The 15,333-nt window shown below is 39.4% G+C and overlaps 1 protein-coding gene across 4 annotated transcripts in view; it reads right to left on the reverse strand.

Moving 5' to 3' along the window:
* Nucleotides 1–6,041: 6,041 nt before the first annotated feature.
* The window catches only part of RNASEH2B (ribonuclease H2 subunit B), a 42,933-nt gene continuing 33,641 nt past the window's right edge, over nt 6,042–15,333 (reverse strand). For 2 of the 4 annotated variants that reach the window (XM_038137880.1, XM_038137871.1), the window contains exons 10-11: nt 12,440–12,520; nt 10,375–10,506 (exon numbers count right to left, since the gene is read on the reverse strand). In XM_038137880.1, coding sequence (XP_037993808.1) covers nt 10,399–10,506; nt 12,440–12,520 — 189 coding nt within the window. In that variant the 3' untranslated portion in view covers nt 10,375–10,398. The other 2 variants (XM_038137892.1, XM_038137887.1) reach the window with 2 other exon arrangements.

The raw sequence follows: 15,333 nt of genomic DNA on the forward strand, positions 1-15,333 counted from the left end.
AACCAACAGACACAAATGATAGAGTTCCCTGCAGGTGCAGAAGGGGACTCATTATCAGCATCACCTGGGTTTCTGTCAAGCAAGGCTGGGGTGGAGGGACACATGACCTTCTTTGTCCCTCTGGAAATACATCTTTTACAGCAACTTGGCAAAATGTCCAAAATGTTTTCTAGGAATACTTGCTGCTGATAGAGTGCTGAAGGAGGTAAACAAGTTAGTGACAGTGTCAGTGGGCTACAAGCAAACCATGAAGTGATGCCAAACCCAGGTGTAGAGAGCAGAGGCCATCCCAGGAAGCAATGGATATGAGAAAAAGGCATGATGTGGGCTCAGTGTACTCCTGATGGACCGCTCTCACCATCCACTATACTGTGGCCAGCAGGGAGAATGTGATTCTTGGCTATTAAATTGCAAAATCCTGTGTAGGATCCAGATTTTGAATGAAAGACTCTAATCTATTCAACTTTCCTCCCGAAAAGTAACAACTTGGAGTACAGATGGTGGTCATGTTCTCCACCTCACAAAGGAGGAAGAAAACAAGCCCATCTCTTCCATATAGGAGCTCCATACATCCAAAAGGCTCCTTCACAGAGACAATAATCCCTCTCTGCATCTTCCTGCTTCATTCCTGAGCTTGTATCAATCCGTCACAACTCTCCACTTGGGCAAACTCCCCACTTTGTCAGATGGGTCCCACCTGTTCCTAGCAAGTCTCAGTCCTCAAAGTGGGTTCCATGGTTGTCAATGCCTGATTCCTGTTGGCACCAGTTGTGCAGCCAGATGTTTACCCATTGAAGCTCTTTTCCTTCCCAAGCCCTTCCCTTCACTCATGGAGACCAGGTATTGTGAGCATAATAACTTAGGTCATGTCAACCAAAAAACACACTGTTTATACACACTGTTAGTTTAAGCTCAGTGCTTCCAAACCCCCGGACAGAATTCAGATACACAATTCCCTTTCTGTCCAATAGAATTTGTGTGGTTACACTTTGGCAGAGTTGAAAATACTCACACACACATGGAACAAAACACATGGACACAAGAATGAGGACATCTGAGAATGTCACTGTTTGTAGTTATTCTGTAAGCCCACTGGGACAGATACCTCATCTCTCAGTGGCTTCAAAGCCAAGTAGGACTCTTTTGTACACTGTAAAAATAAACAGTTTTCTATGAAGAACTGCTGAAAAAGGCCCTGGCAAACTGCACCAAGAATCTTTCTGATCCTTGCAAGTGCTACTGGCAAACTCATTTCTATAGTGGTTTTCTCTTAAAAGGGTCCAGTAACATTTTCTTCTTGTAGCATGTTCATTCTAATGAGTTACTGGTTTTTAGTAGTTGCCTGCTACCTAGTGGTTTATACATACCACTGGCACAAGTAAAGAAGAACTTTTAAAGCACGACTTCCAGATAAAATGAGAGCATGGAAAAGTGCTGAACCATGGTGCTCTTTGCCTCCCTATATTGTTCAAGCTCTCTTTTCTCTCTGCCCTTCCTACCTCCACTCCTTTATTTCCAATCTTATCAGAGTGACAGAATTGTTTGGGTTGGAAGGGCCCTCTGGGGATCATTTAGTCCAGCTTCCCTGCCCAGGCAGAGTCACTTGGAGCAGGTTACACAGGCATGCATCCAGGTGGGTTTTGAATATCTCCAGAGCAGGAGACTCTACAACCTTCCTGGGCAGCCTTCAAGACTTTCCCCCCCATATTTTTCTGAAAAAAAAACCCCTCCAAACAAGCCAACAACAAAACCCTCTGATCTCTGTAGATCATTTGGCCCATGCTGCTTGTCACTAACAAATAGTCCTGGAAGGGGAATGCTCAAGTCAGGCATATGCATACAGGAACAACTTGCCTTGGAAATAAAAAACACAGCAAATAATCCTCCCTGAAGCTCTCCTCTCTGCCAAAGCTGCACTCTCTAAACAGTGGGCTGGGAGAAAGGTACATAGCACTCACTCTTGCTGCAATTCTGTGGCGGCACATTCATTACAGATTTCACAGAATTATAGAAGAGCCCATGTTGGAAGGGACTTCAAAACATCATCTGGTCCAACCATTCACGGAAGAAGAGCCCAGATGAGATTATCTAGCACCCTGTCCAACTGCATCTTGAAAACCTCCAGTGATGGGGACTCCACTGCAAGTCATGAAAGGTTGTTCTAGTGAATGATTGCTCCCAATGTAAACAATTTCTTTCTATGTCAAGACAAAAGCTCTCCCAGTGCAATTTATACTTGTTGCCCCTTGTCTTAATGCCCTGGGATGACTTTATGGTGCTTGTATCCCCAATTGTTTGTTCTGTTTATGCTGAATATGAAGTTCTGCACCTTTAAGACTGGTTCTGAGAGTGAAGCAGGGAGAGAGGAAGCGTGGAGTTTGTTATCAGGGACTGCACTTGCTCCCCCACATCCTTCTCCTGGACTGTGTTGTCTGCAGCATGGACAGACAGCGGGAGAGAGCTGTCCTTTGCTTTTCTGTAAGTTTTTTCAGTAAGCTGAGGCAGAGAAGTTCCCCAGACTGTGTTTTTTTCTTTTTCTTGGAACTGTTCAAACCTGCTCTGGAGAGAAAACTCAGAAAAATACTGGGAGCTCACACCTGTGGCCCACTGGGGCCTGTGATGCTGCATTCCAGTGCTGGAGGTTCCTCCTGATAACAGACTGAGTGAGCTGAACTACAAGCCATGACAAGGACTTTCTGATTTTGCCATCTCTTCAGAACAGTGGGAGGTTATACTGCTTAATATTATTCTTTTTTTTTTTTTTTATGCTTGTGAATACTTTGCTTGTTAGATCAACAGATTTTTCCATTTTTCTCCAAGGAAATCTTTTCCCAAACCAGATGGGAGAGAGGCCGCTTGAATTTGCTTTTCTAGAGGGACCCCATTGGGAGGTTTCCTCCCAAAATTTGCCCTAAACCAGGACACTTTTCCATGCAACTCTACAGGAAGACAGAGACAATTCTCTTTTGGGAATGTGGCTCTGCAGCACCAGTAGCTGATGCAAGTGGTACTCGCACATTAGGAGCCTTCAGGCATTGGTGGCATCAAAGTATTTTGAAACACAAGAAAGGGCGTGGTCCAGTGGCTGCACCATCAAGAGATTATGTGACAGGACATGATGTTGGGGGAGGAAATTGAAGTCAGAAGAAGGGTGAAACACATGACAGGAGTTGCAGATACCACACAAGCCACCCAGTGCCATCTGCTGCTGTCTGGAGATGATGTGAGCTCAGCAAAGGGCATGACACTTAGGGGTCTACCTCATAGGGAAGAAACAGCAGGATTGAGCTCAGTGCTGCTCCAATCTCATCTGGAGGAGAGGTGCAGTAGCAAATCCTACTGCTGATAACAGCAGCCCAATCTCTGTATCCAGTGTGCCCACTCAAGTGGCACCAGATCCCTGGAGAGACCATAGCATGACTGATGACAGTAAAGGTAGAAAAATTCAGTAGAAATTAAATATGGTCTTTTTCATTTGTGTCAGCATTGCTGTCACTTTCTTCATGTCCAGCCTTATTGTGGTCTTTTTCCACATTTAATTCAAGTTCGTTTCCCTCTATTTCCTTCTCACTGCCCACTTTTCCTTCATTTTCAACATTGCCTTTTATATTTGAGCCAGTTTTGCTCCCTTCTTACTTTTCATTCTCATTGTTGTCTCTCCAACCTTTCTGCTCAGTTTCTCCAGTGTAGGACTGACTACAAGAGAAGAAATGTGTCAGGTTGGAGTTTTTTCACTTTCACCCCTACTGAATCAACTCTGAACTGTTTTGGAAGAACCTGTAGCAATGCCAGCTTGCACAAGGAATTCAAGAGGAAGTAGTGATAATTCTATTCATGACTAGGGCTGCAGAGAGTTTTGATTTTGGCTGTCCTCATGAATGTGGATTCTTGTTCTGAAACAGTTTGCTCAGTTGGCCTGAAGTCAAGGGGAGATGGGGCTATAAAAAAAATAGCACCTTTTGAAAAAGAATCAGGTCCTCAGATTGAAAAGAGAAAGAATGAACAAAACAATGACCATAATCCTAAATCAGAAGCCAAATTTTAAAGCAGAACTTTTCATCTGCCTATTAGCTTCCCCTTTTAGAAACTGATGAACCTCACAGGGGCATTGTTTTACCTGACACACCATTGCTTGCTTTGCAACTACCTCAGGGTATGCAATGCATTTTAAAAGGGAGCTTTGGAAAAATTAGGGCAATTTGCAATGTGACAGACCCTAAAAGACAGCAGTTGTGCACAGAGGGAATACTAGAGAGTTCAGCTTGGACACTTGAGCTACTGAAGCTCTTCAAGAATGTAAAGCAATGTGCTGTTTTCCTTAGTCTTAGCAATGCCTTGCGAGATGACTTCATTGAACTAAGAAACGTAAATACTACTTCATATTTAAATAGATGCTGTGCCATTGCTTTGTTGTTAGCACGGGTACTTCTCTTTCTTCAGATAAGTGTTGGTGAGCAATGGGTATATGAAATGGTACAAGCCTTACTTCTTTTCTTTTTTGGTTTCATTAATATCAATAAACCAACTTGACAGCCAAATAAAATACCCATCACCTTTGCTTTGCCCCTTGTCTGGATTTTATAAATACAATGACTGTAACTATCCTAACAGCCTTGAAGCCTCATGTCAGCACTTACAATATCAGGGTGATACCAGGATAATGTTTTGGCAGAGGAACAGCTTTTCCTCTGTGCTTTATTAACTGTCTGCTCTTAAAAAACATGGAAAAAAATTATTTATCAGTTCCGTGTCAGTCTGTGATGGAGCACCTATATACCACATACGTCATGGTGAAGAATGCAAAATACGTAAAAAGTCACAAAAATAACCACATCATTCTCTTCACTTCCACTCTCTTCATCCCACCAACGCTCGAAGATTCTTCACCATGTTCATGAAAATGAAAATGTCCAGAGTGTGTCAGTCAGCAACTGTGGACAGAGATGGGTTCTCTTTAGAACACCTGTACAGTAAGGTCCTCAGGGATTACCCTAATTGCATCACTGAATCTGTCGAAATGAACTTTTGGATTTGTATTTACATCAGGATTCATTATTTCCTCCAGCTCAATTCAAGAATTACTGACTACCCTGTGGAGGGTAACAGCATCAGTAGCCTGACTGCACCGCGTTTTTCTTTGCATTCCTTTGTAATACTAATGAAGAAATAATCAGCAAAATATTCCAAAGGCATTTATTTCTTTCTTGCACATAAATTAAAAATAAACTCTTACAAAATATGGAATCACATACAGAAATAGATCATCTTAATTCATACATCAAGAGTTTTTTAATGTAAGCTAGAAAAATAGAAATTTTATTTTGGACCCATATAATAATCTTGCTGTATTCCTAAAAGCAATGTTAAAATAAATATTTTTTCCTTAAAAAGGGGAAGTGCACATTGCTTCACCAGACTAACAAAAATAATTCAGTGCAAATTCCTAAAACAGGCATTCAGATTACATTTCCTTTCATATATGATTTCTAAACAGTTAATAGTTCAGGTTTTTCATATTCTGAAACAGAGATGAACAGAATCAGTTGAAAAGAAAGTTGAATAAGCTACTGCCTCTGTCCTGGAATTTAGTTTCCAGCAAGGTCATAATAAACTCTCATTGGAGCTCTTCTTTACTCAAAGTTAGGCAAAATTTGCTAGAGTTGATGTAAAATATTTCTTCACGTTTTACCTAGAACACTTAAAAGACAATCGAGCTTTACCAACCATTCTGGTTACTTGCTGTAGGCATCTGTGAACTGGGGTCACAGTTGGAATTTACAGAAGTAAACATTCATTCTGTTCCAAATCCTGTCAATTATTAACTTTAAAAAGTTCTCCAGCAAGGAGTTATATATTAATAGCAGTTTGATATACCCGTATTTAAGTTAAGAACATCAGACTGCAGATGACACAAATCACTTGAGGATCTCATTAGCATCCACTTTCTGCATGTTTTATGTGGACTCACAGGCTGACATTTTGGTTGAAGCTCAATCCACAGAAAGTGCCACTTTCATTAATAAACAAAGTATAATTAGGTCTTTTTTTTTTTAACCTGAAAAATTACATAGGTTTTGGTTTAGTTCTTAACACAAAAGGTACATGTTATTTTATATATGCTTGTAAGGATTCAATCCCTTAGAATAAAAGAAGTAAAATAAAAAATACAGCTTCTCCATCTGCCCTTCTGAACGCACAACCTACCTGAAGCATTAAGTCACTTGTGTCCCCACAACCTGAGCAAGGTAACACCTCCTGTAAAACAGGCTGGACAAAATCATGTAACTCAAACTCAGTGAAATTACTTTTAAAAATATAAATGTCCTATAAAGAGTCAATATTGGCTTTTTTTCCCATTTTGGTTGATTTTATGACTGAACCTTGGACTTCGCATTCATAAAGGCCACTTTTCTGAATTTGGATATATTTTGGAAAAGAAAGAAAGAAGAAATTGCATAAAACATGTTATACAAACATATTTTGCTATACAGCTTCTAAAACTTGTAATTACAGTCACTAAAAGCATACATTCTATTAAAAAAAATGAGTACAAAACATAGAAAATCAAGTATTTAAGACTTGCTCAAGGATGCAGTTGGTCTGATCTTGCAAAATACTTGGGCAGGTGCTTAATATTAAGCATATGAGTCATTGTGCCAGGAGAGATTTTATGGTGAACACTAATGAACAAATATTAGACTGGCTCTTCCTCTTCAAGATAAGCATGGACGTAAGTGCTTTGCTGGATATGGATCAGGATGCTCAGCACCTAACAGGGCTGCAGGCACCGATCCAGCAAAGCACTTACCCACACGAACAACACGGCCGACTTTAGGATCACTGCTCATGTGCTTAACATTAGGCATGCTCGTAAGTGCTTTCCTGGAAGGGCCCGATAGACCAATCGTGTGCAAGCTATAAAATTTGAAGCGGAGTATGTTTAACACACCGCATATTTAACAATGCTGATCTGCTGAGATTTGCTCTTTCTTGGAAGAGGGCATGTCCGATGTCAAACATTTATTTTTCAGAAAGTGCGTAAAAGAAGCCGTCAAAAGCAGCTTTGTGATTATGGCGAGTTACAATAATACAAGCGAGTCTCCTTAAGCTCCTTTCATTTCTTCTTTGCACATCTTTTCTCAGGCATCTACAAAGGAAAGAGAAAACCCTAATCAAAAACATTACTTTATTCAAATAACCATCCACGCATTTAATTTTGCCCCAATAAACATCACGTCAGATGCAATTGAACACCTGAAAACAAGCACACTGAACCCTTCCAGATTTCAGATCTGAATGCAAGTTCTGCCAATTATGCCACCTCTTCCACCGAAAATATTCAAATCACCAATCACTTCTACAAACAGAACTAAGTTTATTACTTAAGACTGAAAATGATGTGCCAGTTCGACCTTTAAATATCCCTAAGCCAGTGCTTGTATTTCCATGTTTTCCATGCTCACTGATGTCAACCCATTTGCTATGCAAAGTCTAAAAAAGTGAAAATGTGAGAGCTGTTTAATCCCAGATAAACAACTATAAAATCATCACAGCTCATCAGATATTTACATGAACATGTAGAGATGTCATGTTAACCCAGAAAAAGAAATAAAGTAAGACCACATTTCTATAATAGCCCTGGCATATTGCTCCATACTATGCTAACCAAGGAAGAAATAGCAAAGCAGCACTTCATAATGATCTACTGCTACTGCTGGCCAGGCAGGGTAACTATATTTAAATCCTTATTGTGGTAGGAAATATTGTTTTATGCACTTGGCACCTTATGCTCTTCATAACTTCTTACAGATACATGTTGAGGAAGTTTCAAACTTACTAAATGCATTTCTTGCTTTCCTAAAGGGAAAAGAGTTTTTTATTTTCATGCGAAAGCTCTAATGGTTTTTGGAAATGGCTTATTTTTCTTGTCATGCACAAATCCCTGCTCAACCAAAAGCACAGTCACTAATAAAATTACTATTGTGGTAAGTTACAGCATAGCTGACAGCTGAAGTCGAGATGTGGCACTGAAGCAAAATGCATCCCTGCACAGAGGAAGAACTCTAGACTTAGTCCTTCAGCACAGCAGCAGATGTGAAAGGCATACATAGAGCAAGAAAAAAATAAAATCTGGTACCCCAGATCAGAAGTCAGCACAAAGGCCTCTTATCTGTATCAGATTTGTTCTCTCTCTGTCTCAAATTCTGACCAGAGAAACTGGGACTTTTTCATAGAAGGTTCTTGAACAGCTCTGTCAACAATAAGGCGTGCTTGCGAAATTAATTTCACAGAACCTTTGAACTGTTAAAACCCAAACCCCTAAAACTAGCCTATTTAAATACCCAGAAGAGCTTCTACCATGTATCTGTTCTGCCCCATAGTTCCTGTTTCTAACATAATTCTCTTCCATTCTTGGTTTTCCAACAAGCACCCATCCCATGCTTGTCTGCTTTCTCAGCATTTTCTAGATCTGGCTTTTCATTAATAGATACAAAACTCCTTTTTTCTATCAAAACACTCCCTAACTTGTTGCTTACTGCACAGAACTTCTCCATTTACATGACAGAATGTGCCTGTTCCTTTTCTTTCATTTTTTCCCATGGCATCATCCTGCATTTTTGATGGGTGTTTTTCAAAATTGACATCACCTCAGCATCTCTTCTCCTCACATGAATTTAGGTTGAATCTTTTCTGGAATTTAACCCTTCCAGTTCAAAACCACAATTGCTCGTTCTGGGCTCATCAAACACTATTTATTATCAGAGATAATAATTCTGTAGATTTCCAAGTATTTTCCTCTATCTGGAATTCCAGCCATGCTGACCCTCTGCACATTTGCAAACTACATCTGACACTTTGTAAAAAACATCAGTTTGAAAGGCACACAAAACCCAACAAGAACTACAGAACTGCACAGAACACGTGACAAGGCTTCTCTTTCATTTCTGGCTGGAAGACAGTGCCACAGAGCTTTTTAACCTAACAGACACCATTGTAATCCAAGGGTTGTAAATGACAGCAAGTAAGTTTGAAGCAGAAAAAGAGCAGTTACTCAAAAAGGGGGAATTCCTAATTTCTCTGAAACTCATAATCCAGGGATACAATCAGATTCTCTGCTGAGCTGAAGTAGCAAAGACTGATGTGTTTTAAGAGTGTCTTTCAAAAACACACATTGTAGTTGATCTACAGTAATGACTCAATGCAACAACTGATGGATGACATTAATTATTGTGCAGAATTGGCTAGATCGGTACAAATTATCCCAGTGACTCCATCTCTTTTTCAATTCTGTGATTGAGGGAAGCCACACCATCAGCTATCCCTCCAAATACACAGGAATAGTCTGTAATGATGAAAGAATACAGAAAAGAGTGGGTAGTGCATTTTAAGTAACAGTCCTACCTTGAGCAAAACTTTGTAAAACTAAACCTTATCTAAGACACTCATACTTAAGCTTTTGAAACCAATGCCAAGCAGGCTTCTTAAAAAAAACTCCACCCATTCTTGCCTTTAAATCAATTTTTCCCTGATTATTTTCGTAAGGACCTCTTGACCTGGGAACTAAACATAAAAATACCCCTATATTGCTATGTGCTAAGAGATTTATCATGTAAAGCCAAAGAGATGCCAGAACTCTTTAAGGATTAAAATTTATATACAGGAAAATACCAAAAACACTTTAAAAATGTGCTGAAACCCAACCTAGCTTTTGAAGCATACAGCAAATACAGCAAGCACAAGTTTGTTACACAAAGCACTTTATTACATTACATGTACACTGACATTCATTGCCATTTGTTTCCAGCATATTGAAAACAACCCAAATCCCAATACAGAGAGTATCCTTGCCTCGATAAAATACCACCACTGAGAACGCTTACATCAGTGCTTATATTTGGGTCAAAATAAAAATGCAATGATGCTATCCTGCTCTGATGTAATATTGGGTAAAAAACTGGGTAAAAAAATGGGTTAAAAAACTTCAAAAAGTTTCAAAAAATAACACTCCTTATGAACTTAAGAAAAAAATCAAAGGTAGGCAAGTTTTGAGCCTAGAATGAAGTGTAATGGAAAAAATTCTGTGGTGGGCTTGACTGGGCTTGCTCTAGAAGGAACAGCAGCACAGTATAGTACCCTGCTAAGCCTTGCTTCTAGCTCACAGCACCACGTTAATGCAGCTGAGCCATCTTCCCAATCCAGGCTGGAAAATCAGGCATCGTGGTATTGCCTTGCCTCACTAAGGCCCAACAGCTCTGTGCCCTGCCAGCTCACAGACCTCTCCATCACACTCGTACCCAGACATGCCCTGCATACAGTATACTAACAAAAAACTCCAGGAGACATCTTTAGCTTAACATAAAAATAACCACTGTATAAAATTCTTTCAAGAGCAAGTCTTTATTTTGATGTTTTAGGTTTGGAGCTGAAGAAAGCAGAAATGGATTTCATTCCACTCTTATCAACTTTGGCCAGAGCCTTCTGTGCTGCAGACATCTTGGTGTTTGCCTGTGAGTGAAATGATAAACAGAAACAGTTAAACAGCAACTCAATAGGGGGGAAACAGATGCTACAAACTCCTAAATACAGAAGTCAAGCAGTAAATTGAATTGCTTTTTTAGTATACGGCCGTAAAGATAATGCTATGCGGGCTTCGAATTGTAGGAGAAAAACATTAAAAAACAAATTTGAGATTATTCAAACTGAAGAATACTTGTCATGAATTACTTAACTTCAAACAAAGACAGAAAACCAACTACAAGGAGAAGGAGGTGAAACATCTCCCCTTTCTGCAGAATGAGGTATCCCAAATCAAACATTTACTTTGAGATAATCCCTGAGTGTACATTAAGAGAGAGGAATAATGCATGCAATAGAACAGATGCATTCTGTACCTCAGACTAAATCTCATGATTATGCTGTCAGCAGGCTGAATTACAGACCTGCATTACGGATGATGAATAATTCACACTGATTTACTATCAAAGACTATGCACAGTGAAATAAAGGAAAAAGAGATTAAGAACTAGGAATGAAGAAGGTAACTAACATTTCTAAAGCACTTTTGAGGCCACTGGGACAATTTCCCAGACTTCTACACCTAAAACACATTTTATGAACCACATTTTATAGAGCTGACCTCTTTTCTTGCTTGTATTTTTAAGTGTTATGTTTTAAATCTCTAGCTGCTTTCCCTATTAAGAAAACTTTGCATTGACCTTTCTTTATGATACTCCTCAGTCTGCAGGACTTCCCAATAACAGTACTTGGGATCAGCTAGATGGTTTTGGATATGATGGAGATAGGCAACAACTGTATGATTGTCTGTGTTACTCTACAAACAAAAACACTGCCAAAGTATTTTAAAAAGAGTAGTATACTGTACAGAGTCCAAGGGCTATCTTTTCTTTCCCAGATTCTCTCATCAATGTGCATTATTATTTCAGAAGTAAATCAGATTTAATGTTAAAATGAATTATCTCTCCTCAGTTTATTTCTATACTTATGCTAAGTTCAAAAGCTATGGTATATAATGTGGGGAGGGGGGATATATGTATATTTAAACTATTTATCACCTTCACTTAGGAGGCAATCCTCTTACTTCCAAACTAGAATGTGCAATGAGTACAAAAAAAAAAAAAATCTGGGGTTTTGGGGGGAGGAAGGAATGCATCTGTCACCAGCTGCTTCCCTTTGCAAAGGGATAACAAGTAGTCAGCATTAGACTGAAGGTCACAAGACCAGCACAGCGGGCCTTTTTGGTTCCCCACGGACTGGAGAAGATTCATTTTCTTTCAATGTTCAGAGAAATAAGCCAGTACAAGCCTCACAACTTTGGCAGACACAGACAGGATCTATTTCTTTTCACATCTCTGTTGCTCTCCTAGGAATAGTACAGTGGCAGGCACCGCTGGACTCAGATTTGGATTGGCCTCCAAACATGCGTTGGAGCTGGCAATCAGTAAGTTCTGTGTTGACTTAACTTCATTAAGTTGACATAAGTAAGTGCACAAGCAATATTTCTAGGTAAAAATAAAGCCTGTCCTAGCATCCTTTGGAATTTAAGTAAATGCTGCCATCTTCATTTCTTTTTTGAGTTACTGAAATTTACCAGTTGCCATCACTAAGCCATAGGATTTCTCATCTAAAGATCTCAGGGAGCTTTGCAAACATTAGCCGAACACCTTAACACATGTGTCTGAGTCTGTGAGGCTCACTATAATGTTCACTGGTGAAATACAGCCCAGCAGCAAACAGTTCAGAATAGGAAATTAAAACTGTCACATTAAACCTGAAAGAGATATAATTACAGATGTCAGACAATTTTGTATTTGTTTTGTATTTGTGTTGTGTTTTGAAGGAGAAAGTTAAGCAGTCTGTGCTAGTATTTGCTATTCATCTACACTTCAGCAAAACATGTATGAATGCAAGGCTTGCTTACCTTCTTGGTTTTCAGATTGTCGCTGTTATACTTAGTATAGTCTTCTTGTGGTTCCACAGGGACATCTGACAATTTCCTTTTCTGAAATGTTAGAGTGAGGAAGTTGCTCTGTCAGCCACTTTTATGATGTACACACATGGAAGTTCAAAGCTTTGGCTTTAAAACGTAACCATAGCACCAAAACAGGACTGGCAATCAACTGAAGAATCTGCAGCAAGAGTGGAAGATTTCTGTCTGCAATCGTCTTCTCTACATGTGAATATAAACCATCTTTACAGCATTCAGAAGAGAGCATTCAGTGTCAGGGGAAGCATTTTCTTCCTAGCCTTCTGAAGAATGACTGTTAGAAATCAGCCATGATTGTGACTTTGGTGTCAGTCTATTTAGACAACTTTCTGGAGCAGCTGTTGGAAGTTAGTGCCTGACACCACAGTCAAGGAACTGTGGTGCTCATGATCTCAGAGACCTGTGCAGCACCTCCAGTGTTGTAGCTATCTGCCAACACATGTGGATCATCATCTAGTCTGCTGTCTGCCTGTTCACAACCTTTAGAATTAATTAGTTTCTACAGGCTGGCAACAGTGGCACACTGCCATAGCTCCACTGACTGCTTCATCACTTGAATCCAACAGTATATTATGGAAGATTGATTCTGCATGTGCTGTGTGCCTTCTAACTTCAGAAATAATGCATGTGAACGATTCTAAGCACGCCACATGATCAGGCTGTAAAAATGAATACTTCTTTCCATAAACTGTGAGCATGTGTTTAGTTTAAAGGTGAAAACTTTCTGGTATGTTTCCAAAAGGGGAAAAAAAAGTATGTAGTATTTTACAACACTGTATTTTTATTATTATTATATATCTGATATTACTACCCTGTCCTTAATATCCTGTGAAATCTAGATTATGGCCTTCCCAGCTTTTGTGCCAAAGAGAGTGATTTTGTAAGCAACTTGGATGGTACCATACATTTTAAGATCCTGTTTTATTCATTTTGTTTATGGTGCTTCTGATATCTCTCTCTCTCTCTCCCCCTCCCTCTCTCTGTTTGGCACAGAAGCCAGGTCTGCAGCCTAGATTTCTCAGCTCTTAGAACCAGATCCAACTGAAGCCTTTTCTTTTGATTTCAATGGAATCTGGATCAGCCTCTTTAGGAGGCTGTTTACTGTGCTGTGATTACATTTTCAAATGACAATCTAATGAAGAATTACTTTTCTCCTCTTTTTGGAATCTGATAAACAAGTTTTTAAAACTTATTACAGAAATGTTTGCATTTCAGCAAAACATTTGCTGTTTAGCTGTAGCAAAGCCTACATATTCTTTGTAAATGTCTCTCATCATCTGCCAATAGCCAGATTCCCTGTGCTGACAAACTGGACAGTGCGATGATTACAACACAAGATCAACGGCATACAATTAATACTAAGAACATGCAATTTTGATTTATTCATTAAATCACAAAGACCAGGCTGCACCCAGTTTGTTCTTGTTCAAGAAAAGAGAATGAGTTGCTGCTTTTCGGCTGATCACTGAAGTTTCTACATCTTTCCTCTCTTCAGAGTTTAATGTAATGTCCAAACATGCAATTATTTTTCCAAAACAGGAAATGCATGTTAGAACCTTATTTTGGAATAATCATATATTACATCTGTTAATACACCTTGCCCTCATGAAGAGAAATGTCAACACAAGTGATTAAAAACGGTCTGGAGGAGACGAAGTTTCCATATATAAGCCTACCTTGCTCCTCTGAGATTGTGAAATGAAGGAGTGTTTTAATCTCTGAAGTTGCAAGGACTTAAACACAGAAACATCATACACACCCTGGTCAGTGCTCTGGAAATTAATCAGATCCTCAGCAAGATCTCACTGCCCAACAACTGAACAGTTCTAAGCCTCATTTCCTCTGCAACCAAACTGCTGAAATAAAACTGTTTTTAAAAATAGATTCTCAGAACTATCCCAATGGTATAAAAGCTATTCGTACACAATATGGAATGTACATCACATGCAGTTTAATACAGTTGTTTTAACATGCTTATATAGCTAATGACTATCAGTTGGCTCCTGATGCGTGCTTAATATTTCTTACAACGCATAAAGATAATTCTTAACTGAATCAAAGGGCCAAGTAACTGTGCAGCCAGAACAACTGTCCAGCCACATGGAAATAACATATCTCTGGATATCCACTGGAGAACAAATGCTATTAATAACAGTAGGGCTCAATTATTCCTCTATGTGCTAGCTGACATGCTGCTAAACAGAACAGTCACTGAATGAGCCAGAAATGAGGGTTTTTTTAGACTTTGTTTCAGTAAGTAGCAGGGACATTGCAGGAAAGGCCAGCGTGGTACGTAATCTCATTTCAGCAGACATAGGCTGCCCAGTTTAAATTAAATGGAAAGGATTATCCAAAGTGGGGTTATTGGTTCTAGTGGGCAAACTTTGCAAACCATATGCCTTACTTGTCTGAGGCAAAGCAAAGGGATTTGATGTGTGAGGAAGACATTTGGAAGGTAAAAGACTGAAGAAGTGATTTTGGATCTTTTACTTCAAACAAGGTGAAAATCTTGGAGGAAAAAGCTTTTCAGACTAAACACTATAAATGCGGCTCCTTGCTCACACAGATGCACGCACATTCCACCACCCCCCATCCATCCCCCAAAAAATCCAACTGACACTAGGTGTAAGCAGAAGTCTCTAATGAATGGGGGAAAAAAGACTGGGGGAAAGGAAATATTAAAAAAAAAAAAAGATCGGTTTAGGGGTCAGGTAATCCTGGGACTAAGTGAGAACTGCCAAAACGTCAAGCTGAGTTAGACCTTGGAAAGGAAATTAAAACAAACAGTACAAGGTTGTTTAGCCACAGAGGCAAAAAGGGAATTAAAA

The sequence above is a fragment of the Motacilla alba genome, chromosome 1 (assembly GCF_015832195.1).
Source record: "Motacilla alba alba isolate MOTALB_02 chromosome 1, Motacilla_alba_V1.0_pri, whole genome shotgun sequence".
NCBI lineage: Eukaryota > Metazoa > Chordata > Aves > Passeriformes > Motacillidae > Motacilla > Motacilla alba.